General features: G+C 38.3%; 1 protein-coding gene across 1 annotated transcript in view; it reads left to right on the forward strand.

Moving 5' to 3' along the window:
* The window catches only part of DPP6 (dipeptidyl peptidase like 6), a 241,474-nt gene that overhangs the window by 202,733 nt on the left and 11,287 nt on the right, over positions 1-27,454 (forward strand). The window contains exons 13-18 of the mRNA XM_026052982.1: positions 682-789; positions 1,331-1,422; positions 3,071-3,118; positions 5,055-5,173; positions 22,498-22,545; positions 25,778-25,876. Of these exons, the coding sequence (XP_025908767.1) occupies positions 682-789; positions 1,331-1,422; positions 3,071-3,118; positions 5,055-5,173; positions 22,498-22,545; positions 25,778-25,876 (514 nt within the window). The remainder of the gene's footprint in view (positions 1-681; positions 790-1,330; positions 1,423-3,070; positions 3,119-5,054; positions 5,174-22,497; positions 22,546-25,777; positions 25,877-27,454) is intronic.

The raw sequence follows: 27,454 nt of genomic DNA on the forward strand, positions 1-27,454 counted from the left end.
GTAAATAAATAAAAAAAAAAGCTCCCAGGAAATGGTTACTTGCCATGTATGCTGTTTGATTTCCTTGCCTTGAATCCTTTCTACCTCTGGTTGAATGTTCCCGTAATCCAAGGGAAGTCAATCATCACGTCCAACTGGGAGCTTTATGTCAAGCCAGTTTTGCAGCATAATCTCCCCCTTTGTAAATAATTCAGTGGTTTCAGCATTTGAAAGAAGGTAGGAGATGACAGGAATTAGGTACTGAAAGATGCTGTTAGTCATGTTTCCTCGAGGACAGGAAAAGATCAGTTCTTCCAGCAGAGCAAACAAGATCTGTCATGCTTGTGCCAATGAGGGTCAAACCCCTTGCAGAAGGTTTAATGCGCTGCCCCAAGCAGGTGCCTGTATAGGTGCACATTTTGCTTTGCAAATAGGAATTGATTTTACAATCCTCTTCCAGCTGAAAGGTAGCCACTTCTTTTTGAGCTTGGAAAAAATGATTTCCAAAACCTGTGTACTAACTTCTCTTTTTTTTTTTTTTCTTTCTTTTTCTTTTCTTTTTTCTCTTTTTTTTCTTAGTATCAGGTAGTTGTCAAGGAGCAATATCTATTTCTCTGTAAACAAATTTCAGTTTTGTGCAATGTTGAGCAATCTTAAATAAGCAAATTAATGAGATGAAATACATGTATTGGGTGTTTACAGAATGAAGAACCGATTTTTTCCAAAGATGGTCGGAAGTTCTTCTTTGTTCGAGCCATCCCTCAGGGAGGACGGGGGAAATTCTACCACATCGCCATGTCCTCATCTCAGGTGAAATGCTCACTGCTGCTGCTTTTCTATCCTACTCTGAATTGGAAGAAAAGAGTATAAAGATATTATTTGTCTTTGCTCTTGGGAGATATGAAGTTACAAATATAGAATATTGATCTTGTATATAAGAGAACACAGTTGTTGGTAGTTTATCGGGCATAAAATAACATTTTAGGGTGAGATACTTTGAAAGAAAAGGTCTACCTGCTCTCTCTTTTCAAAGAATATTTTTACTTTGTTCCATTTTTTTAAATGTCTTCCTAGTTGTACCTAAATAAATTAATCCTTATACTAACGTAAAGGATTACCTGGAAGCTTGTGGGAATATTGGATTATAAAAAGGGATTTCAGGCTGTTCTGCACCAAATTCTTCAAATTCACAGAAATATCTGAGGAGAAAACTGCAAATTATGTACTTATTTTTAACAACTAATGAAATGAAAAGACCTTTCTTTTTGAGAAGAGAAACACAACAATAAGCTTTGCTCAAATATCTTCTTTTATGAATTAAAAAAAAAATAATTATTTCTGTTTTTGGCAGCCTAATAGTAGCAGTGATAACTTACAGTCTATTACATCTGGTGACTGGGATGTGACAAAGATATTGGCATATGATGAAAAGAGACATAAAATGTAAGTAAAATTTGGTCTGATAAATCAATTGTCTGTTGTTTAGCATTACACTATAGGGTTAATGAGTTTACAACTGTGTTTTGATTGTATGAACATACAGAGATATGAATAAGATAGTGGGAGAAAATATGTCTGTTTCGGCTTAGCCTCTTATACCATTCCAGTGTATCTTGTGCTAGTTTGACTTTCTCAGTTCAAACTTCTCTTTCTGTGACCAATAAGTGCAGAATACAATTGGACGGATGAGAGATTTCACCTTAAATAACTGCTGAAGTTAAACTTTGAAGAAAAAAAAAGAAAATTTTTCAAATTTTTAAATAGTCAGTTCTACAAATAATTCTTTTTCACCTTCAGAAATATCCTTGCATTAGAAGAAATTAATTAGTTAGCAACTTAAAACAAGACTTTCCACACTTATCCTTTATGTGGTAAAATAACTTCTGCAAAATTTTATTTTTAAAGTAGATTTCAACAAAACACATGAGAAAAAGTTATAAAGCTTTCCCAAATCAATTACAGTCTAAATTCCTTTCAGGCAATCTTTTGGTTAGATGTAAGATTCTGAGCTCTCATATTCTTCAATTCAAAATAATTTTCATCTCAGACACACTTGTCACTGACCTACCAAGTAAAAAGTCTCTGGATTATGATAAATTTTGAATGATCATTAAGAAAAGAACAGGATACTCCATGAAGGTGTTGAATAACCTCAATTACCAGTAGCTTCAATAAGAGCTAATGGTATTTAATGCTTTGCAGAGCAGAGCAGCAAACAGGCATGACTGCTCTTATTCACATTTTAACTGTCCTGCCAAGCAGCAAATATCCTATGCAATTTGTGCAATCAAAATGTGCAACTAGGCAAGCGCAGCTGATGGGAAACAGATCTGCAGAATTAAATTCCCTCCAGGATATGCCTGACACCCCATGAACACTACATGTTCGCTCCTGTGGTCAGTCAATATTCACATGAAATCCTTGTGGATCAGAGACCTGCACACTGAATTCAAGTTGGCCACCTGCAGCAGCATCAGCTAATTCATTAGCAAGGTCAAGAAAAACTAGTTCATTATGGTCTTTGGAAGTCGGTGCTGTCCTTGCATGACAAGGCTTTAGCTGTTCAGCTACAAAAAGAGGAGACCATAGTTCTAGCAGAAATAGAGGACCACAAAGCATTAAGTTCAGATCCCAACCTCCTTAAAAGTTCTGCTTTCTTTTTCTGATTTCCGTTTCAAAGGGTACTTTGGAAAGGGTTTGCATGAGACAAAAGGTTGCTACCTGGTCAAAGGATAAGAATGATTAGAGATTTTTTTTTTAAAAATGGTTCTAGAGAAAGAAAAAAAAAAGTAATTATCTTCAAAGATATTGAAACACTATAGAGTTTCATGTCAAAACATAGAGGCATTTACCTGCAACATTTGATCCTTTTGATCCACTGATGTACATGATCAAGTACCCTAAATTTTCCATGTTTACTTTAATTGCAGTGCAATGTTCAAGAGAGTGTCCCTTTGTAGTCTATATGAATTTGATTTAAACTTTCTCTGCTTTTACAAGCAGAATGGCTATGTGAATGAAGATGCTGCAAAAGACGCTTCTAGCGAATACCTTCCTAACGATACAATTCTCTTCTCTGATTATTTTTTAGCTATTTCCACAGTACAGAAGACTTGCCAAGAAGGCGACATTTATATAGGTGTGTATTTTACTGTCATCATATACAGAATTTCCAACTTATTTCAATCTTATATGATTCGTTATAAAAGAAGTTGCTGCAGAAACACTCTAATATGTTTGTCTCTAATGAGGTTGTAACATTGTACAGAGTGTCACTTCAATAAACCATAGCGCATAGCAATAGTGAACAAAGAAATGCTTGCCACCAAGTCGGATATATTTGAAATTTAGCAATTTCCTCATTTAGTTTCTGATTTTGTTTCATTCTGATTGATCTCAAGGCTGATAAACTGTCACAACAAAACAAAACACTTTCCAACAAAATTGCTTAACTTCACAGATTCAAGAAATACTTAAGTATAAACTGTTTTTTTTTTCTTCCAGAATGCAGTTTTTATAGAAGTTTAATAGCACCTCACCTCCTCAGGCAATTGAAAGAAAAAGCAATGTTTTTCTGAAATTCCAGAAGATTTTAGTTTCCTCAGTACCTATCAAGAATAAAATACTAGGTTTTAGTAAGCTATTGATAATGTAGATGTCATAAAGTATTGAGGAAACAAATTACAAAGGAGAGCAAGACCAAAATTTAAAATAATCATTTTGGGTATTTATTAATCTCATATACCATTTCTAATTATCTAAAAGTACCACCTGATAAATCCACACAGTTCTCTGCAAAGTAGAGTTGCTAGATAAGTTGTGCTGCTCCTTCACAGAGTGTGATAAAGAAGAAATCCAGGCAATTCCGTCTATTCTGTTTTTCCTTCTCAAACACCCTGCCTCTGTCTTCACATCTCCAGTGAGGGACAGAGCTGGTGCAAGCACCATCAATAGGTGCCTGCTGGTACATTTTTCATCACTAAAATGATCTATTTTTTTGTAAGTGTGTATTTTTCCGCACTGTAGGGAGGTGACTAGACCAAACTGAATTCTCTGTAATTTAAAACTGAATTCCCTGTAATTAAATCCTTTTTTTTTCTTCCATTCATGACCTCTGTACCTGTTCACTGTACTCCACAGTTTATGAAGAGAAGTTCAGCTCCATTTATTTTCTGGAATATGGAAAAGTGGAGAGAGGGGCAAAAAGAGAGGGAATCAAAACTATATTGACCAATCACTTCAATGAAATGATAAGGGGAGTTAATTTAACATGTTACCTGCACTACCCAGCCAGTTGTAAGCCAAAGACATGATCTGAGCCTACCCAAGCTCAGTTCTGCGGCCCTAAACAGGTTGCTCTCTTATCTCCTTCTACCTCAAAGTGGTAACGAATATCTGATCAGCTTTACAGTAGCACTGGACAGAACTATTCATTATTGCTCAAAATATTTTGATGTTCTAAAATGTTGTAGCAGTGGAAAAGCTTATTTATTGGTATTTCCCGATAATCTTTAATTCATTCTTCTGTCTATCATAGTCTACAAAATATATGGTCAGGCCAGATTACCACCTTCAAGAACAGACTCTAAACATAAAATTTCCTTTCTTAATTGAGTGTCATATGAGTAATTATTTAAACCCATAAATAAACCCAGAAAGCAGCTGGCAGGTCAGACCAATAAAGACATCAGTAAGGGAATTAAAGAAAACAGCTCCAGCTCTCAATTTTCCACTATGAGATAAGATAGTGTGAAAATATGGCAACTTCGCTCCATGCCTTAATTCACTGAATTAAAACTTCCTCTCGTTTAATGACAATCATCATTTTGTGGGGGAAAAAACTATACTATTCTGCAAAAAGACATCAGTGTCCCTTTATATAAACTCTATTCAGGGAAAAGAAAATAATCCATTACTTCTACTTAGTCTTGACTGAATGGAAATGCTTTGTCTCTTAGTAATATTGGACACATTCTATTTATGCTCTTTGTCTACAGTACAGTAAAGTTCAAATAATGTTGCTTGCAGATAACATTTGCTCAGTGACCTTCATGGACATGTGTTAACTTTTTCAGTGCGAGCACAAATGGAAACTTCAACAGGAGGTGTCTGTCTTGTGATCTGATTGAAAACTGCACTTATTTCAGAGCATCATTCAGCCACAGTCTGGAATACTTCTTACTGACGTGTGAAGGTACGCTGGGGTTTTGGTCTTGCTGTTTTGCCTCAAAACAGGATTTAGAATGAACATTGATATATTTAGGTATCCTATGTGCCCACGGGCAGTAAATAAATAACTAAATAGCTCTAAATGGCCATAAATACCCAGGCCACTCTATCATGAAATTTTACTCTTAACATTCTTTTCTTTCGTTTGCCGGTTTACTTAAATTAGAAAGTAGATGAGTGCAACCATGACCTGTGCACAGCCTCTCTTGGAGAAAGGGGTCCACCTTTGGCCACTCGGAACCCCATGGAGTAAAATACCAAAATCCAGAGGTGACAAAGCATCAGGCATCTTGTGAGATGCAAACCATTGAGGAGGGGTTCACTGAGGATGAGTTACAAATTCGGTGTCAGTTCAATGACTGAAAAGTTTACCCAGAAAAATGAGTTAGCTAGAAAACTACTGACTGGACCATGTGCTTAGTGGTTCAGTACATGATTTCTGCAATTGCTCACCATAAATTTCCCTTAACTTTTAATAGCTTTTAATTCTGACAGGTTTCCTGTGTATAAAATGCCTTGCAGAATCCAAAGGGCTAAGGAGAAAGGGCCTGTTAGGAGAGGGTATGTTAGGAGAAGAGGACTAAAAGCGGATGACTTTAATAATGTATGTGCTTCCTATTCTGCCAGCTTTCTACATCTCTATTATGAATATATTCAGAGCTCTGTAACATTTAATCCCCTGTAATTTCGTTCTGCTTAATTATCCGCAATCACACATGCGTGCAGAGCTGGGTTGCTGCACCGTGTGCCTGTGCTGGAAACGTTGCTCTCACCAGTCACCCACTGCTGCCATCAAGACTGCTCAAATACAGCCTTATTTTCAAAAGTTTAGGCAAAAAAATGAACAAGTGTATAGCTAAAGTACAAGCTCCTGTTGTGTATGCTGCCACAGAGCAGCTAAGCCCTCCCCGTGCTGAATGCTGCAGGTCTGCTCAGTGCTACACTGATGTCCCTTCTCTGCTGGGCAAGTGCTCACTGGTGCCAGCAGCTGCTTGTAAGAGGAAGCATTTGAGAGAGTAAAATAGAAAATAACCAGGAAAATGAAGCTAGAGGAGAGAAGATGAATAGTTAACCTGATACCAGAGAAACTTACATACTTAGACAGTTGCAAAAATGTGCTCTACCTCCCAGAAGGAGAGATCCCATTTTGGGGAGACATTTATAAACATTGAAAAATAGCTGCCAATACTCCATAGCACTGCACCAGCAGTGGAATAGACTAATTATCTTAACAGATTACCTGTAAATCTCTGAATTATGACAGACATATGTACTGAAATATCATTACCCACTAAGCTGTCAGTACTGTAGTAAATGTTGCCTTGTTTATGAAGTTTGCTATGAGGTTTGACTCTTGACAAGAAAAACCCCGCATATTTTTCTTCTTGTTTCTGTTTCAAGAGATACACAACAGGTACCACTGTCAAGGTGTAGTCAAGAGCCACCGAAGACACTGTCCATTTTCCTTTCACTAACCTTTTAACCTGAACAGCCTGTGAATAACAAGATTAAGGATTCCAGAGTTTTTTCTCAGCGATTATGAGGTGTTATGTTTGTGTCGCATTATATCCCGTTTAGAGAAAGACCTGCAGTGATATCTGAAGAAATTAGTGAATTTTAGTAGTCTGTACATTGATCCATGTGCGTAAGAGAAAGGTTTTGAGTTTTCTTCTCTTCTTCTCCTTCTTCTCTTTCTCCTTCTCTTCTCTTCAAGAAAAAAAGAATATATCTTCAAAAAAAGATTTCTTCTTCTTCTTCATTTCTTCTTCTCTTCAAAAAAAAAATGTCTTGATACTGTTTATTTGATCTCAAAGGTGGCAAGTTAGAAGATTTCTGCTCACTGCTTTGGCATCACAGAGGCAGTGTATAATTGCCTTAAAGGAGTTTTTGCTGCTCTGTAAATTGTGCTTCACAACAGTGCTGCCTGGCACAGAGTGAAATGTGAGCAGTATCCTACAATGAAAGGTAACCTCTCTTTTCAGAAGGACAAGGTGGTGCTTACTGTCAGCAGGCAACGTTTAGTACAATCCCAGGAGGCTAGTTACCTTATTTTTCATCTAATTTTATATGCCCATGATTGCATTACTGTAGCAGGATCTAAGGAAGCGTGATATTGTTCAGACTGCTGGTAGATTATCTCCTCAGACCCTGTGGAAAAAGTGCTATGTGCTGGGACAAGGTTACTCCTACTGTTGTTTTTGCCAGAAAATTGGGGTTACATTTTTGTGTCCTCTCGTAAACCAGCACTGCCACTGATCCCTTCTCATGCAAAGACAATAAAGCACCAGATGAAAAGGTGTGCGCCTTTTAGTGAAATTATATTGAGGATGAGGTTTCTTTATCTAGATGGAATATAAAAAACAATATACAAATCAATTGCACAGAGAAAAAGCATAAGGAATGACCGGATTTGGCTATGGAAAGAAAGTTATTCCTGTTTCCTTAGTGCAGCTCAGTCATATAAGATACATATCTGAATGTAAAGCACTACATAAAGCAACAATAAAGCACTAACACCCATTTACACCTATAAAAAAAAGCTCAGTTTCTTCATTCTGCTTTGGAGAATGAAGCCTTCTCAAGGACTAGCACTGTAGTCATCTAAAGAATGTTTTAAGTTTGTATTTTAAATAGATGCTCCTTTTCTGTGTTGACTCCTTCACACCTCAGTGTAAGCTGCTATTAAAACTTCTATTTGACCTTGTATGTAAATAGGACTGATCATGGTGGAAGAAGGGATGTTCAGTCAGTAGCAAGCCAAATTGTGCTCTGTGTAGCAGATTTGGTCATAATGCCTTCACTCTCGTAGGAAGTCCTGAAATCACTGAGATTTTTGCTTGAACTGGCAAAGATTTATAGGAACATGGATTTCCAGCCCTAGTATTGCAGACAACTGCGTCATAAAATGTTTTACATTAGTTTATCATTCTCTATAATGTGATCCCAGTCCTATGCTGACCTTGGCCAGCACAGTGCATCTGGGGAGCCATGGTGTTCACCACAAAGAGTTAATCCCCTGACACTGGGACAGGAGGAATATCAGGGAAGGCCGCTGGCTCTTACATACATTACTGCAATTAATGCAGCTTAGTGCTTGGTCAGAATGATAGGGGTGTGCACTGCTCATGGAATGCCTACCAGCCCTCTAATTAAAGTTCCCCATAATCAGGCATTATCAGGAAGGGATTAATCATTTTTAGGGATGGCATGAAGAAGATTGGTAGTTAGACAGAGGGGAGAGGGCAGTAATGAGGACTAAGAGAAAACTACAGTCTGTTTCCTAACATGGCAACTGATGACAGAGAAGTGCCTTTGCTACTGGACTGTGTATTATCTTTTAATTTGAGTAATTTAGGGGAAAAAAGCTGTTTTGAAAAGAAAAAAGTGTGATTTAGAATAAGGAAACACTTTCTGTAGGTCCCAAGCCCATCCTTCTTTTTCAGAAACAGTAAGACTGTTTTGATTCAAAATACTTACTACTAAATCACTGTAGTTTATCCTAGCTCTTTGAAGATTATCTCTGCTGAAACCATGTTTGTACCTGAGCTGATAGCCTTTACGGTCAACCTAATACAGGTAAAATGATTTTAAAGCTGTCTTTCTCTTTAGAAAAAAAAAAGAGGAAAATAGATTCTCCAATCAAAAAACATGCTAAGATATTACCACCTGATTTGAATGTCCTCTCTAACACTGCAGTTATCAGTAACTTAGCTTAGCTGCTGCAGATCAGTAATCACAGGTAATAGGGATTAAGTTGATTCTGCCTCTCTACCAGGCAATTTGGTATCTGTGGAGAAAAATGATATGTTGTAACTGAGCTGTTCTTGATAAAATGCCTTTAGAGGCAGAAGGAGGGGGATTTACCTGGTTTGTCCTCTAAGCCAGCAGCTGTGATGCCAGCAGCGTTGTACTCAGCACCCTGCCATGCTGAAGGGTAGCTCCAGGCCTGGGGAATCATGAAAAACAGGGTTTATATCTCTTTTGTTCTGCCAGATAAGACCCTGGTGCAGACTCATAGACAGAGAACAAGTGGTGCAACATTACAGAGAAACTGTCATGGCTTAGGAGAGAATGAATCATTCTAATGAAGAAGCGATGCAACGAAATCAGTGGTAATCTGAGTCAAATTCCTCACTTCGTTGTACATATACATGTACTCCTCATTCTTTCTGAGTATTTATGAGTTTTAAAGATAGGAGCTGGAGGTTTATTATGTACAAAACCAGTATGTGAACTGTTTCTTGAGAATTTAATTACCTTCTTTTCTCCCTCTTTGAGGAACACAGAAACACCATCTGGACATGGGAACACTCAGGAGCGTTACTTGCTGCTTCCATTTACAAGGTTTATTCCGACCATTAAAAAGGCCTTTTATTATTCTATACTTATTTTACTTTCCAGACTTCTGTTGTAGTCAACAAAAACTTTCACTTCAAAGTTGTAGCAAGCCTGTCCAATTTAACACAGCAGGGTCCAGATCTTGTTTAGCAACATCTGTGAGTGAATATAAAATTCAGATCATGGTTTGTAGTAGTGTGTATATATCTAGGGGCTACTATTGAATACAAAGACTTTGTCATTTTGAGGGCATATTGTTTGTAAATCCTCCTAGTATTTTATTCTGCCACTTGACACTAACTTAGCCAAGAATGTGCCCCAAAGAAAAGCTAAAGTAAAATAAAGCATTCATTGGTGAAGCCCCTGTAACAAAAGTAACAGTTTATTTTATGCATATTCTTACAGATTCATTAGAAATTTTTTTTTGAATGCCCCATAAAATCATGAGGATGTGTTCAATCAAACACCAAAATTTGCTAGTTTTAACATCTTATTGTATAGATGAAAATTTCTTTCTGTAATATAACAATAAATTGGTTAAGCCACTGCTAGGGTCTTTTTTTCTGGTTAAGAGTGTCTGAATCCCATTTGCTTCAGTAAAGATCATGCTTTTATCTTTTAATTACAATAAACAATGGGATGTCACAGAGAAGTTATTAACATAAGTTTGTACATCTTCCTCACTTTGAACATGAAGATCCTAATACTATATACATGCAGTATCTCTGGATAATTCAGTGTCGAGGGATACAGAAGAGGACAGGATGAAAATTTTATCATTGTTAAACTAAATACACACTAGTGTTTAATCTGAGTTATGGAAAGATATTTTAAGCCCTATGCAACCTTTCCTTAGATGATCTTTCATGCATATACTTTTACCAGTGGGATGCAGAGGTACAGTGAACATTAGTGGCTTGCCTATGGCCATATCTTGAGTCAAGTACCATGACCCCATTTCCTTTCTCATTTTACAAGAGTGAACTCTGAGGAAAAGCACCATTGGCTGCTGGTGCAGACCAGCTCTGTAGCCTCTCTCCATCAGTGCAAGGGGCATAATTACCCTTGCAATAACGTACCCATAAGGATTTTTGCAATAATGTACCCATAAGGGACGTGCCTGCCAAGCTCACGCAATAAGAGGTTGGTTCGTGCCTCCAGGCAGGAGGATAATGAACCTCTTTCTACATCTTTCTCAGTTCCTTCGTTTAATCAGACCTTTTAACCTGTGCTGTTTGGGCCAGACCCACTGTCCTTGGAAATCAATGGAAAACTTGGAGATGAGGATTTTTCATACTTTCCATGCGCAAGCAGCTGACAGGAATATTAAATCCATGAAAGGTGTTTACCATTCAAAAGAAATTCAAGAGAACTATGACATAATGAAATATTTTGCCTATCAACCATTGCTAATATACTGTCTCATGTATCAAACGGAAAACTTGCATATCGTAGTCTTGTCCATTCCAAAAACCAGACTGGTCTTAGTAATTTTTCTTTTAAGCATCCTTCTCAGATAGAACATCAGTACAAGCTGTAATGAAAGTATGAAAGTGCACAGTTTACCTTTCACGTGTGTATATTTGGCTTTTTATAATTCACAGAGGAACTTAATATTTAAGCAAATATTTAGGTCTTGGTTCTTTTTTCCTTTGTTCCTGTGTTGAGTGTGAACATCAAAGATAAACCAAATGTTGGACTTTGTGGTATTTGTTTTTGTTTTTTGGATCATGCTTAGATTTGGAGAGTTCAAAAATATTTTTAGTAACAATGATCTAAGAAGTTAAGCTGTTCACTGAGAGTTAGGAGGCATGGCTTTGATTTCCATCTCTGCCACAAGCTCCTTTAGGGAACTCAAGCAGGTCGTGTAATTCCAGCTTCTTAGAAGTGCTGTGAAAATAAAATCCATTACTCAGCTGCTCAGAAGTGCACTATCAAAAAGGGGCAAAGGGGTCCCAGATAGTTAAGTTATCAGCATGGATTTGAAGGATTCAGTGAATCTTGAAAACTTTCTTTGCAGTGAATGCTACCTAGTAGAAACTGTGTTATCAACATGTATGCAAGTGCTTCCCTTAAAAAAAAAAAAAAAAAAAAAGTAAAATGATTAAATCATACAAAAGTGAGGAGTTAACAAGGCATGGGCACACAAACACGCCGTTAGTGCAAAACACTGTGCAATGTTTTGTCTCAGCAGCAATTCAATAACTGCACTGTAATTACATTGCAGGCTCTAATAAGTACAGGCCCAATCCTCCAACGTGCCAAAACTCTCAGCTCCCACCAGCCACAGGAGGTCCAAGATGCTTCATGTATCAGATGAGAATTCCAGCATATTGTGAGACCAGGTCCCAGCACAACCAGCCTCCCATGCTGCTGTAATATCAATGTGTGCCTTTAGAGATAGATATGACAATCAGCAGTCCCTTGAACAAGACGTTGGATTTTGAGTGATAGCTACAGTAAAGTTGCAATGAAAAATACAGTAAAAATATTGTATGCCATTTTAGCTTGAGGTGTGTCATTATGTGTTGCATGGTTTTATGGCACTAGGAGTGTGTTAGGAACTGGAAGACCTCAAACCAGACACATGTTCTTTACTGGTGTGCTGATAGCCCAAGCGTAGAGGATATCACATTGCTGCTCTTCTGGTCTGGAATGTCCTTAGATATAAATGTGAGGGTAATCTGGTGATATGCAAGGAGACATCTTTTAGAAGGAGTTGAGCAGAGGGAATGTCACTTTGCAAGAACTGTAGGGAGAGTGTTCAGTTAAGGATATCATCAGTCAATAACAGATTAAAATGGTTGAATCTCTTTTTTAAGAGATGAAGAAGGCCAAGTTTCTGTTTGACTTCTGCAGGTAACCACTCAACATTGCCTGGAGCACCTCTGCCAGCTGGCATGGGAAAAGCCTGCTCCCCTAAGTACCAGTCCTTCGCTCAAATTCCTGAAACAAACATTAAATTCCAGGGGAAAAATATCTATATTTAATCTCTTTGTAAACTTAGCTATGTAACACACTTGCTCCCTGGACACCTCTGTAAAGTGTTTGGGTTTAGAACTAATAATATTATAAAACTATTTATTATGGTAATGACAAAACATTTTAGAGAGTCTCTGAAGCACTTCTTGATGAAAATTGAAGTAAAAGCTTCCTAAATGCATCTGGTCCTGCTAAGAGGGCCAGCACTTGGCATTTCAGGAGATCTTTGGCAAGGATCATAATAAATGATGTTATAGAGGTAGTCTAAAGAGACATAATTAGAGGCTGCAAAAACTACTAGTTCTGAGGCAGGAGTTTTATTAGCTAAGCCTATGGATAGACAAATACAGCAGGCCTGTCCCAGTTTAGATGGATGTAAAGGGTTGCTTCCCAGATTTTGCTGAAGGAGAATGCACCAGCTGCCACTGCACTGCGCTAAAGCCGTAGCAGTGGATCTAAGTACCCCACCTAAGACTGAGAGCCAATTTTAGATGCTTTCTAGAAGCACAGCTGGTCGCCCTGCAGGCATACCAGGTGTGTTAGGATATGGCTGGAGCAGAAGAAGGCTCATGGACAGGGCAGTTTCTGTTTTCAGTCCTGGATGACCTTGTCTCTCTTGCCTCGGCTTGCCTTGCTGTGAAATGCAGCAACTCCTTGATAAAGCACTTAATAGTATTTTTCTTCAGTAGGTCTTGGAGGGTTGCAAGGTTGTAGGTCCACAAGGACTGGAAGCCCATGTTAAGTTAGACTTACAACTGAAAGAGGCAACCCCATCCTCTACCTGCCTTTGGGACTCCAAACCTAGCCCTGAGCTAGCCTAAACACTCACAGGTAGTGTCCTGGAAGCTGTGTCCAGGAACTGAAATGAATTATAATCAAATATTAATTCAAGATACTATTTTTTTTCTGTTGATCAGTTCCAGAAGCTGTTTTTCTGGGTGGCTGAAGGAACGTTTATGATCTCGGAAGGAAGCAGGCAGTGCTGGGATGGGACCAGGTAGCCAAGGCTGGATGGAAGCAGACAACACTAGTTTCAATCTTTTAGGAAACAGCATAGTGAAGATTTGAAATTACTTTATGGTCCATCATGTCACTGCAACTGTACCAGAGTACACTGGCATCTATATTCTCCCTATTCACAAATATATCATGATTTTCATCTACTGGCCTGCAGTCCTTATGTCCCCACACACAAAACATTATGAAATGCTTCAACAGGATGTTTTTTAATATATTGCTTTCTGTGCAGTTAATGGCAATTCAGATTTTCTGTACCACCTTTGAGGTCCATGGCCTGAATCTGGCATGAACAATAAGGAGTAGAACACGAGTATTGAACACTTTATATGATGGAAGTCGGATCATGGTGCTGTCTTTTTGCTTAGAGCAGGCAAGGGATGCCTGGGGATGTGCTATTCTTGTGCGAGAGCACAAGTCACCCTCACTAGTCCAAACATCTGGCTGACAAAATTCAAGACACATGAGAAAAACAAGGGGAAAAAAAAACTCTTAAGTGTGACTGAACGTTGTGCAGTGCGATAATGACCTCGAGGAACTGGGCATGACTAAATGATATGGATTTGGGTTTCCCACCCTGTCAAATGCCAAATGAACAGAGCAGTCACACTTGTGCCTGGAAGGGATTCCCAGTGGGTCACTGGGTGACTCTTATCTGTTGTGACCAGAACAGTTTCCTATACAAAGATGATTGTGACAACTCTTCTCTTTTTGTATACCCCAACGCAGGAGGCTGTAATTAGTGCTTCAAGGCAAAGTGCGACCTTTTGGAACTTTTCCTGAGGCTTATAAAGCTTAAATTAGTTTCTGCTGTTGGATAGCATGCACAGACTTAATCTCTGGGTCCTATTTACATTATAATTACTATACAGTTCACATTTGCATTCGCTTGGCTCCCTTTCTGACTTAACAGTTAAGGTTGGCTTTGATGGCTAAATCCCTTTGTGCATCGTTCATGGGTCTGGAGTCCCATGGGTGAAGGGAGGATGGGGAGCACCCTGTCTCACTCTCTCATGTGCTAGTAGTACTTTGAAATAGCAAGCTGATATGAAAAGAGAAGAAATAAATAAGTAAATAAATAAAAACTTTGCACAAATAGAAGCTATCACAAGAGCTTCTTTTCCAGGAAAAAGATAAGATGCTATTAGTGGGTTGGGATTTAACAGAGAACTTCTTTTCTGACAGCTGTTAACATAGCTACTAAAGTAGTCTGAGACTAATTAAAATGGTAGGTTTTCTGGAGTTCCAATCACATTTTTTTTTCCTTTGAATAGGCCGTTCATTTATGTTCTAAAATATTTGGCTGTATTGTGATACATTCTTTATGCTGTGTAAATTACCCATAAAGACTCAGTACCAAGGAATAAGGGAACAGAAATTTATACATGAATATTTAATAATAAAATGAGCTGAAAACCATGCTATTTCCAGTGCTTCAAGAAAAGATTATGGAATGAAAAGGGGAAATCTTATGCCTATTCTTGTTCCAGTTCATATCCCCTATTCATATCCCAAGAAACCTCATGTTTCTTATTTTTACATCATTTGATCCTGTTTTGATCTTAACTCCTGCTTTTAAATATGACCTGTCTGGCATTGCCCAGAAGAAGATGATCTGTCATGTGCTTATGGCCAGTATTCCTGTCATTTGGTCATTCCGTGGATTTAAAAATATATCAAGATTCCAGTCCTAGGAGATAAATGACCATGACAACAGGCTTCCTATAGTGCCTCAAGTAATGAAGTTTCACAAATCAAGCAATGTCCTCCTGCATGTTGAGACCCGAGTGCATGTGCATTATTTTCAGCTATATGAGCAACCTTGGTTGAACTCATTATTCTGCAATGAACGGTACAGATGTTACCATCCCACAAGATTTAAAGCTTGCTCCAAGGAAAACTGCCTCGTTCACCTTGTTTGCCAGCTGGACCAGCTGTGTAGTTTATTGCTGGCTTTTGTTTTCTGATTGTGTGATACACTTTTAGCATTTTATTAATGTGGGAACTACCTTAAGGATATAGTAAAACTTGGGAACTAGTGAGAGGGAAGTAGCTTAATAATTTTCCAATGAGAAGCAATGTATGTTTTTTAAATGTAGTTTTTAAACTCATTTCTTTAAAAAACATTTTTTTTGTTGTTTTTTATCCAACATCAATTATTACTTGTCCAGCTATGTTATGTATTGTAAATGAATTTTACTTTTAGAAAAGAATGAGTCAAGGCTTTCTATATCAATTTATACTCATTTTTAATGGAAGAACACAAAATTAATGATCTGTAAATGGCACAGAGAAAGGAGTAACTTCGTTTATGCCATGATTACATTTTTCCCTTGAACATATCAACAGCATATTTAGCAGGGAATCTTGGAGGAGAAACACGGATGGTAGCTCTGCTTCCCTTTCTGCAGCTCACCCAGAGATGTGACCTCTGGGTAACGTAGAAAGGACATGACTGCATAGGCTTGCTATCACAATGGCACTGCCATTTGTGATCCATATGAAACACGAGATCGTAGGAAAATATACCTTGGAAAGGACCTCAGGAGGTCTCCAGTCCAACCTCCTGCTAAATCAGGGTGAGCAAAGAGAACAGACTGGGTTTCTCAGGGTTTTATCCAGACTGGTCTTGAAAGCTTCCAGGAGTGAGGACAGCACATCCATCCTGAGCATAATGAGATATGCAGAGAAACTTCCAGGGAATACAGACAATATCTCTTTTTGACACATGTTCCTCCACATAGCTGATATTTCTTGGGATTAGACTCTACTAACCCAGTCAGAAGCTTAAGTCTATTTAAGAAACAGCAACAAATGATAAACTTTTGCTCTCATCTCTTTCCCAAGTTTGGAGAAAGCCTGGATTCAAACTAAATGGCAGTTCAATTAATGAGGAACTCAATTAGAAATAGAAGAAAATAGAATAGAAATTAGAAATAGAAAGAACGTTGGTTCAGGAAATTTCTCTGGTCAGAATAATTCTTCCAAGTAGAGACTTGAATCAGATAGCTGAGGAAAATCTTAACCCTTTTGGGAAGTCAGTGATCCATGTCTGAACTGGAATGGTTCCCTGCACATTCACGTTCCTGAGAGCACAGTCACAATGCACTATCAGGTTCAGGATATTGACAGGCAAATTCCCCCAAAGTACCTCCCTTTTATACCAGAGATAATAATTTTAATGGATGAATGTTCCACAAAGTTTCTTAAAGATCGTAGTTTTCCACTTTCCTCCTTGGAATCAGCCACAGGTATGATCATATTCTATCTTTTGAAAACCTTAGACAAAGTTTCATGAAAGAAAAAAACATACTTTTACTCATCCCACTGGGTGTGATGTCAAATTGGATTATATTAATTAAGAAGGAGAGGATGAAGATTCGTAAAAGAATTGTAAAGTTAAGAACTGCCTAAATGAAGGATTACAATTGATTATGATGAAGAGAAATATAAGGCTAATTGGATATCAGTAGTAGAATCTATTAGGAGTTGGTCCTGGGAATGATCTTACTTAAATTCTTCGTTGATGGCCCGGGACCCCAAAGCTGGACTGAGTTAATGAGATTTGCTAAGGATACAAAGCTGACAAGCACCATCAGAAGACAGAAATATTAGATAATCCAGTTGACTTAGAGGCTCAGAATGATAGAAATTAATAGTAAAAAGTAAGTGTAGGGAGCATGAGTAAGAATCTGCCTTGAGGCTCATCAGTTACAAGTGACTCAGAAGGAAGAACAGAGCCAGGACATGCAACCATGAACCATGGTCCATGAACCACTTACTTATTGTAGCCTTGGAGAAAGTAAATGTACTTTTTGGATGGCTGAAGCAAACAATTTTCTATAGGAGCTAAGCAAGTACCATCTGCACTACAGAAGGTACAGTTGAGACATCCTCTAGGGAAAGGTGTAGAGTCCTGGCTACTTGTGCGTAGAAAGAATGAACTGAAACTGAACAGTCTTGCATAGAAGAATGGTAAAAGAACTAGAGAATCTGCTTTTAAAAGGTCTGAAACAATCCAGTTGTTTAACTTGTTGGATGAGAGCTTTGGGGGGATATGACTGTCCAAATTATAATGGTAATATTCGAGATTAGTTGAAAACAATTTTCTAACACAAAACCAAAAAGTGCAGTCATCAGCAGTGTCAACCAACATAGCTTAAAGTTTAGGTGGTTTCTACCCAAAGACAGAGACACCAGTAGAAAATATAGCAATACAACAACATAGTGATGAGTAACGGGCATTTAACAATAACTTTATAGGGTGTGATTACCTATATAAGCAGGGGTAAGTTTTCTTGGACATAGAGGTCCTCCAAACTTCAGTGATTCTGTGAGGAACAGCGGGATGTCAGGGGAAGAGCTGCTTAACATCAATTCAGCTTCTGAATAGCAATTTCCTGCAGCTGTGTAGGCTCCTTTCGATCCCTTAGAATAAACTCAGTTTTAAACAAGGGTTTTTTGGAATAGCCCTAATCCTGAATATGCTTATTTGAGCGATCTTTTGAAGAACTCGTCAGAGCTGTTTTGTGTAGCGTAATTAAGGACAAATCTCATGCTCATTTGCCCTCTAGACACTGTTAACTAAAGCCATCTCAGAACAGCAAGATTTATTTCTGCTTTAAGTAAGCATGAAATCTATTAGTAGTAGGAGATGGGGCAGAAACAAGCAGGACCATCAATGCAGTTTGTATGGTTGTGCACATTGCCTGAAAACAAGACAGTATTGATTATTTTACTAGGCTAGCTACATATTAGGAAATAAAGATTAGATTTTAAAATTAAATGCCTCAGGGAGGGTGAACAGCAGCACAAATCTCCATTTGATGTTTGTGTTAACAAGGTTGCCAAAGCAAACATCGCAAACAGCTGTCAGTAGCTTCGACCAGGAAATACTGTAAACGGGAAAATATTTTAATTATAAGCAGTGATTCATGGAACTGCCCATGTCTTTATTTATTAGTATGATAATATCACCCCAACATATGAACTTTATGCATGACATATAAATAATTCATGGCTTAGCAAATAAAGAGATCTGGGATCTGTACACAGAGATGGCTATTGCCAATTATCTCGCTCACACAGAGCCAGAGCTTCTCAGTTCACATCGCTCACAGCTGCTCTTTTAAATCATTCATCAGCACTTAAGAGATACGCTGGTGGCGCTGGCAGGGAGTATTTGAATTTTTATTGTTTACACACTGTGAATTTAGCTTCTGGTCTGAAATTATCTGCCACATTGAAGCCTTTAAGAATATGGATGAGAAGAATGTGACAATCTTTTTTTTTCCCCCCTTCTCTCTTCGAACGCTCATTACGTTTTTGGCAAGTGAGATGGTATTTTTTTGGTAATTAGGACTTTCATCTTAAAATTGTAGCTGGTGTGCTTCCCTGTGCTGTTTAGAGTGTGAAAATATTTTGGAATATTTTGGAATAGTCTTTCAAAATATTCCAGAATTTATTGACCAAATATTTGGTCAAAGTTGACTAAAATATTGACCATTTGATTTTGACCAAGATTGACCATTGAGTTTCAATATTTAAACTGGAAATTTGTATCTTGTCACATATATTTCTGCAATTGCGTCTTTCTGCCCTTGGTTAAGCAACAATCTCTTCAAAATAATAATGAAAGCTGCTTAAAAATCAATGGCTAGCCATGGTGCATGCTTCTTTCTTGTCAAATCACATAGATAATGAGTTTTTACCCACTTTCAGATGGTAATATGGATAACGACAGTGAAATTTTTCAGACTTTGTGCTAAAGCTAATTTTTTAGCTGTCTTATTTCTGCAATTTCAGATTCATGAGGCATTAGTAACCATGGATCTACCCAGGCACACACAGAGTGCGTCCTTGTGCAGACAAGTCCTCAAGGCAACAAGTTGAGTCCTTTCGCTTGCACTAACGATAAAGCAGCAGTTCTAAAACTGCTGTCAAATTATCGGGTGAAAAGTAGCGCAAAGGTACGGGAGGGTGAGCAGGCAGAGCAAGTGATGTGAGAAAAATCTCCCAGGGATTTTTCAACCTCCTCACAACCAAAATACATTGTTTAGTCCTCTGTTTTTGCCATTTTTCCTTATTTGTTAATAAATAAAAGTCAAGCAAGTCAAAATTCTACTTTTTTTTAAGGATACTGAGGCATATTTTATAATATTTTTATTTAATATTTCCTTAAATGGAATGTCTTTGTGTAGGACTTTGCTTTAAAGTACCAATTTGAGGAGAGGGCAATAAGGTTAGTGAAAGACTAGCTAGACATAGCATATAATAAAGGGAATTTTCTAAATGATATCCGAGCTTTCATTTTACATTTTTTTATTAGCTTCTCACTGTTTTCCCAGCACTAGCACAAAATGGAAAGGAGAAGAAATTAGAAAATAAGAGGATTATATGCATTGTATTTTTCTCCTTTATCCCTTTCCTTTTATAAAGCATTTTTTGTGTTAATTAAAGGGCTGGTCTAGCTCTGATTGAAATCATTTGGGAGGATTCCTTTTATTTCCACCCATGATTTTATCATGCTCAGGATGAACTGTGTATTAGATTTGTCATTTTTCCAGCAGATTGGTGTCTGGAACTGCAGGAAAAAGAGCAGGGCAAATTTATAAATATATTTGATCAATATATCATGTAAATTGACATTAATAAGGTTACTTGGGCTAAATCTTGGTGAGTAAGTTTTATACTATATATACCATATATTATATATGTATTTATACACATAATGTTTTTATATATATATATTTCCTCTGTGCTTTATCCTGACTCAATTGCATTCTAAGAAAATGCAGCAAAGAATTGGGTTGTTAATGATAAAAATTGTCATTTACTAGGAAATGAAAGTCAGGGCTGCCCTATTGGTTAGCTCAGTAATAAATAAACCCTGTTCTGCCCGGATTTGTGTCAGCACTATTCCAGTAACAAACCTGCCTGAATGACAGGGTAGTGTAAATTTGATAACAGGATGTTTTTGGTTGATAACAAAGTTAAACAGGGTAAGTCTGGGCTTACCTTTTCCATGGAACACAATTGTTTTGGGTTTAATGAGTGAAGCTGAGCTCAGAGCTTTCTTTGCTTAGCTTGTGCTAAGGTTGCTTGAGTGGAAATTATTCATTTAGTTCTTGGAGACAGAAAGGAAAAAAGGCCCTTTTCTCTACAGGTGAGGCCTGTATTAGGCACTCCTGATTTTGTACATGGGGATGTAGTTTCTTGGCAGCACCAACCAATGAGTAGGTACTGTCTTCCTTGCTCTTTCTTGCTCTCGGGAGTTTATTTGACTTACCAAGCCAGTATTTGTGGCTCCTATTAATTTATTTTAGTTCTTATTTACACTGTGTTGGGTGAGTGAACATTATCAGTTGCTGGATTTCAGAGTGCTGGGTTTAATCCCTCAAAATAAAGTTTGGTGGAAGATTTTCAGCCTGTTCTACACAAACTCCTGGTGCAAGTGATTGGCACATGCTTTTCATTTAGGTTGAAGGACTTGGGACATCTCAAAGAGTGTTGAATCTGAGAGAATGTGAGAACTGTAGCAAGTGAATATCAGGTGTCTTAATTCTGAGGTTTAAAAACTTGATTTTTTCTGTCTTTTAATTTGATCTGGCTGCACCTTGAGTATTGAGTGCAGTTCTGGTCTCCCTAGCACAAGAGGGATGTGAAGCTTCTAGAGAGGGTCCAGCAGAGATCAACAAATATGATTAAGGGAGTGGAGCATCTCTCATACGAGGAGAGATTGTGTGAGTTGGGCCTGTTTAGGCTGGAGAAGAGGAGATTGAGAGAAGATCTTATCAATATGTATAAATATCTGAGGGGAGAATGTAGGGAAGATGGGGCCAAACTCTTCTTGGTAGTGGCCAGTGATGGGATAAGGAGCAGTGAGTAAAAGTTGAAACACAGGCAGTTCCATCTCCATGTGAAGAAGAACTTCTTTAGTGTGAGGGTTACAGAGCCCTGGAACAGGCTGCCAGGGAGGCTGTGGAGTCTCCTTCTCTGGAGGTCTCCAAACCCGCCTGGGTGCCGCCCTGTGCCCCGTGCTCTGGGTGTCCCTAGTTGGACTAGATCATCTCTAGAGGTTCCTTCCAACCTCAACCATTCTGTGATCCTGTGATCTCTGTACTAGTACAAGTGCTGTTTTCCACTGATGGTCGGTAGTATGCAAGGACTGAATCAGAAGCAGATGAAATTGTGTTGTCTCAATGATCTTTATTCCTTACTATTTCAAGTAGTCAAGGCTAGGATTTCTTTTTCTTACCAGCTTCCCTATGGGGAATTGCAGTGCAATAAAGAGTTGGAAGATGCACACTGAGAAACTGGGAAATGCAGCATCAAGTCGTTTTCTATAAACCAACTACTTGGTAACTTCTGAAACTAGGAGATGATTCCAGACCACTCCAGTGTGATCCCTCTTCTGTAAATTTATCTGATTTCTCTGCAAGTTCATCATGTATTTTCCTCCTCTATAGCATCCTACAGCAATGAGCTCTGTGGGTGCCTGGTCTTGCTACCCAAATGCTGTATTTTAGAACCAAACCAGTATTTATTTATTTATCTATGAAATGTTGTTTGCAAAGCAGCAATGGTTACCCGTGGTGTATAAAATGTAAATGCTTTGTGCTAGAATGCTTGTGTGTCATTAGAATAATTTAAAAAGCAAGTGATTTAATTGTGTTTGTGCTAATTATAATGTTTACAAATTAGGGAAAGATGCACTTAGTAGTCCATTGGGAAAGGATTTGGAAATCTCACATGTCTCAGAGTCTACAGCACTGTCACTTATTCACAGACTCCTAATACTTGGGTGATTTGCTTTTTAGATTACTCTTCCATGGAATGCAATTCTCAGGAGCCTTCAGCTTCATGGAATTCAAAACTAGGTTCATGTGCATGTGTGTGCATTTAGATAAATGAGCTTATTATTTAACTGAGGGTTTTTTTTTTCTTTTCAAGGTCCACGCGTTCCGATGGTGACTGTTCACAACACAAGCGACACGCAAAGTAAGAATGCAATTCTTGAAATTTTTCAGAGAAAAGAAGCTAGATCCTGTCTTGAGACTGTATTTCTGAAAGCACTGTCTGCACAGTAGCTTACCATTGGGCATATGCAGTCAGTGATTTGAGGATGTCATTTCCTAAAAGCTTATTCAAAAAATGCACAGTCCAGATCTGTCTCTCCTTTTGTTACTCTTCCTTGAATTTTGTTTTACATCTTCCTCCAAGTAAATAAATAAATAAATAAATTTACATATGTATTTATTTATATACAACATAATATGTACATTTATATATAAGACCTTTATATATATATATATATTAAAAAAAAAATAACTAAAATCACTCTGATGATATGAACTGTTAGGCTGAGGCAGGTAATGCACTGGATTTAGTTCCATGAGTTGCAAGTTCAAATCCCAACTCTGTCCCTGACTTGCAGCTTGGTTTCCTCATGTGTTTAATGGGGGTCAAACAAACCTATTTGTTTGATAAGGTTTTGAATGCTAATGTTTCTCATCTACACCAGTAGGAATCTGGAGTTATTCCAAAAACAGATTGCAGCCCCAAAATCCTTGATGCTGGCTATCATCACTGACAGATGGGTTAGGACCAGAGCTGAGAGACACAAGTTTCCATATTGTTTTATGCAATTTCTGTGCATGACTCTCAGCTTTGCATTCTCTAAATTCCTGTTTGCAACATGCATTTTAATCCCTGACTGCGTGTAGAAAAGCCTTGTTTGTGAAGACATGAAGAGCACAACCCCACGTTCTTACTGAATTATTTGAAATTGCTTCCTGTGAGAATGCAGTTATGATTGAGCAAACTTAGAGCTGGACAGTGTGAATGAGTTATATTTCCATGAAAGTTTGCACAGAAGGAAATAAAGGCCAATTTTAATGGGTTCTTAGCAAGGTGAAAAATAAATCAGATTTGTGTCATACTGTATTCTTTTTTGTTAAGACATAAATACTCAGTAGTGTTCCATTGAGTGCCAATAGTATCTGATACTGTCAAGGAGATGTATTACACATTCAACTCTAATTTATCATTCCAGACTTTTCAATCAATTTGTTTGCATTGGAGTGTTCCTTTGTGGAGGAATTCTTAGAGATACATGCATAAAATTAAGCAGCATCCTGGAATAAGTTTGGTTAAAGCAATATAGTGTTGCAGGACTACTCTGCAAAGGAGGCAGCAGAAATTGCTGCTGTCAAAGCAGGGCAGCAAAGCCCACCCTGGAGCACATCTTAGACTGCCTGCCCTCCTCTTGCTTGTCAGGTAACCATGTGATAAATACCTCTCCTCCTCATGCCTCAGTTTCCCCATTGATCTGAGACTTACAGATAAAATTGCCCTGATGGAACTGACTGATTTTGCTGTCATTGAAGCATTCCTGGCTCAAAATAGAGGCTTCTTTTGAGGCAGGAGGGCAAAAAAAACCATGAAGTTTCTATAGAGTTTCATTTTATCTGCAATGAGACCTCATTGCACACAGAACAAGCATGAAACAGACATTTTCTGCAGGCTAACCCCAGGCTTTTACTGATGTCTTGGCCATCCTCTGAGCTCTGTCCAGTGTCCTTGCTCAGGGTTATTTCATTTCTAAAAGAATAAAAAGATTGTTCTTATTGCTACCACTTCTTTCTCCTCCACACCTGTTTTGGTCTTTTTTTTTTTCCTTAAACATGATGCTTTAATTTTATAACAGATGTAGATACAGCTGATTGGCTCTAGTAGCATGCACAGAATAGTGTTCTCATGGACTTCCTATAGACCCCTGTATAGTTTTATAAATTACCTTTGGGTGTAAAAAATGAGAGATACTATGAAATAGAGACACCAAATGAAAGCCTTTTAAGAACAGCATAAAATATCGTGAGACTAGTTTTATTTTGACAGTTATATATGTGTAATATTTATTACATAGATAACTCATTCTAGTCACGCATAGAGCACATCTCCTGAAACTCACGGCTTTCTGAGTAAGATTAGCATTTCCCTTGCTTTCCCTTTTTCCCCTCATTCTATTGCTTTTGAATAAAGAGCAGCTATGGCAATTGCGTGTTACCAAATTTGCGTATTTAATATGAGCCCGTTACTCTATAAAGGGAGTTTGCCTCTATATTCTGCAGTGATCTGATAATAGTGAGTTGCACTGAATATTACAGTGTGCTTACATTTAATTAAGCAATGACCATTTGTACTCCGCAGACTTGAGCTCCCTGTGGTCCTAAAGCAGAAAAGAAAGTCCTTTAGGAGATATGCCAATCTTTTTTATTTCCTCCCCAGTCTTCCTGACTTTCTGTGAATGCAATTATATGAACAAATAAAACTGCTTGACTAAATTCCCCTATGTGGCAGGCCCCTTTCTGCTGATAAAGCTACTTGTGTGTGCCATAATTAAATGAGAATCTTAATACTTAACTAAAGGCAATAGGTTCTTGCTTTGCTGCTTTTGTGGGGGTTGTGATTTCAATAGAGATGAGTCAAGCTTTTTAGAGGTAGGTTGAATAGTCATTGAACCAATATATTCCTTCTGAAAGAGCTGTGAAACGTATTAACTGGAAAGGGCATGTTTTTGTGCTGTGCCTGCCTTTCTACTTAGTAGAGAGGGGTGTCAGGAGCATGATAATCAAGTACCATGAGTGTTATTTGGGGAGATAGAGTTGCACGCTTATCCATGTGTCTCTAAAGAGAAGTCATTCAGTAAAACATAATCTGTTGATAGGGTCCAAGCTATATTTTGCTGAGAATCCCATATTAAATGCATTGTATTTACTACCCCCATCCTTTTCCCCAAACAACAAAACAGTGAGGCAGAGCCTCAGCTGAGAGGTGTTGTCCATGAGCTGGGTTTCATGGGTGGCATTGAGTGAAAGCTCTGGGCCACGTAACTGCTGGAAGGTGAAAACCAAGAGTTCAACAAGATGCATCAGAGATGAGTGACTGGGGCAGACTGAGCCCTCTTCCATGACAGTATTTCAGCACAGATTACATCTTCAGCTGGTGTAAGTCCACTGAATATAATTGACTTCAGGGATAAAAGCTTTACACCAACACAGAACATTTCAGGAACTTTACTAACATAGGCTTCTGTGAGGGCTGGACAGCTAGAAGGCAGATCTTTTGCAAGGAAACCTGTGTTAAAAATATTAACGTGGCTGTAAAATATTAACGTGCATTTTCACAAACAGTAACAGAAGTTTTTGTGTTCCTGTCCTTATTCTTTCAGAAATGTTTGAGCTGGAGGTAAATGAAAATGTGCAGTCAACTGTAAATGACAGACAAATGCCTAAAGTAGAATATGTGGAAATCAAGATAGATGATTACAGTAAGTAGCACTTTTCCTCTCTCCTATTTTTCTTTTTAACTGTTCAGGCTGTGAAATGATACAGTTGTCTTGGTAGAGTGGCAGAAGGAAAAATGACTTTGGCTCTCAATAAACTTTCACAGTTTGCAGAGTGCTCTATTAGGAAGTGCTGTGTATAAGGAAGTTATTGGAGAGACAGGATTTGATGAGAATGAAGCTGAAAAAAAAAGGAGAAAGAATATATATATATTTATTTCCCTTTTAAAACATTCTGCGGAGAAAATAAAAGCAATCTAGGAGATGACAGTTTGTGGTGCACCCATTCTAGTGGCATTTGTCCTGGTTGGGCTGGACTTTCAGCCTGAGTCACTCAGAATTCTTTGAGAAAACCATCTCACTTTGTAGGCTTGGAAAAAAACAGTGCTAAGACACAAAAAAGAGAAATTTCATCTAGAGTGAAGAAAATTGAAACCCAATTGAAAGTTGAAGCATAAATCAGCACCTGCTGCATTGTGTATGTATCACTTAATTATTACCCCCCTATCTCTATGCCAAAAAGCCCAGAGAAAAGGAAGGGCAGTGTAGCAACCAGGTAAGGGGTGAGCATCATCTGCCCATCCACAGAGTGCTGTGAAATGAGCTGCTTCTGCTGTATACAGATGTCCTACCTGTATGGGGGGAATCCAGGCTGTGTGAATGGTCACAGCTCCAGAGAAGCAGCTCAGGAACTGGGCTTCAAAGTATGACCCATAATGTTTCCCAGGATGGAGAATACAGAGCACCTTTCGGACAGGATGCAACAAATAAAAGCCTCTGAGGTGTGATGGATGTCAGGTTGCTCATTGGAACCATTGCCAGGTGCTATAAAATGTGAGGCCGAGAAGCCATTGGGAAAGGGTAATAAGTGCCTAAAATGCTCTGCTCGGTACGTTGGTATTAGGAGTGAACTGAACGCACGAAAACGCGAGAACAGATGTGCACTTCCCAGGCGCAACGGGCAGGACATGACCGTGAAAGATGGCTCGCCATAAAGACCACCGTCTGTCCACCCCGCGGGCCTGTTCGCAGGTGTGGTGCTAGCAAACAGCTTTTACTGCAAAATCAAGGTGTTGCTAAATTTCTTAACTGTAGGTGTCTTTGAAACTGTCTTCTGCTCATTTAACCTAGCGTGTGCAATAATGACAACGCGCCCCCTCTTTTGCTTTCATCTGGTGTTCTCAAGGCCTTAGGCTCAACAGCCTTGAGAGCTCTGCGTGCAGTGTTTATGTATATTTAAAGTCAAGCGATGGCCTTTTTGGCTGTCCCTGGGCCATTGATCCAATTTGCAGGCCATTAGCATGCAGATGGAACAACTAATTAGCCGGGGCATCATACAATGATTGCAAAATAAACCACTTAAACCTCATGGTTAATCTGTGTATTAATCTATTGAAAATGCTGCTAATACCAATTTAATTGCTGCGCCTTTGGTAATCTGGATTGTAGTTAACGTTTTAAAAATAAATGTGCTGCCATTAATGCAAAAAGGCATTTGTGAGGGAGCATTTTCAGATACCAATGCAAGGCCACAGCAGGATGAAGCTTCAGTGAGTGTCACTG

Source organism: Nothoprocta perdicaria, unplaced genomic scaffold (assembly GCF_003342845.1).
Source record: "Nothoprocta perdicaria isolate Ctin4 unplaced genomic scaffold, notPer1 scaffold_95, whole genome shotgun sequence".
Lineage (NCBI taxonomy): Eukaryota > Metazoa > Chordata > Aves > Tinamiformes > Tinamidae > Nothoprocta > Nothoprocta perdicaria.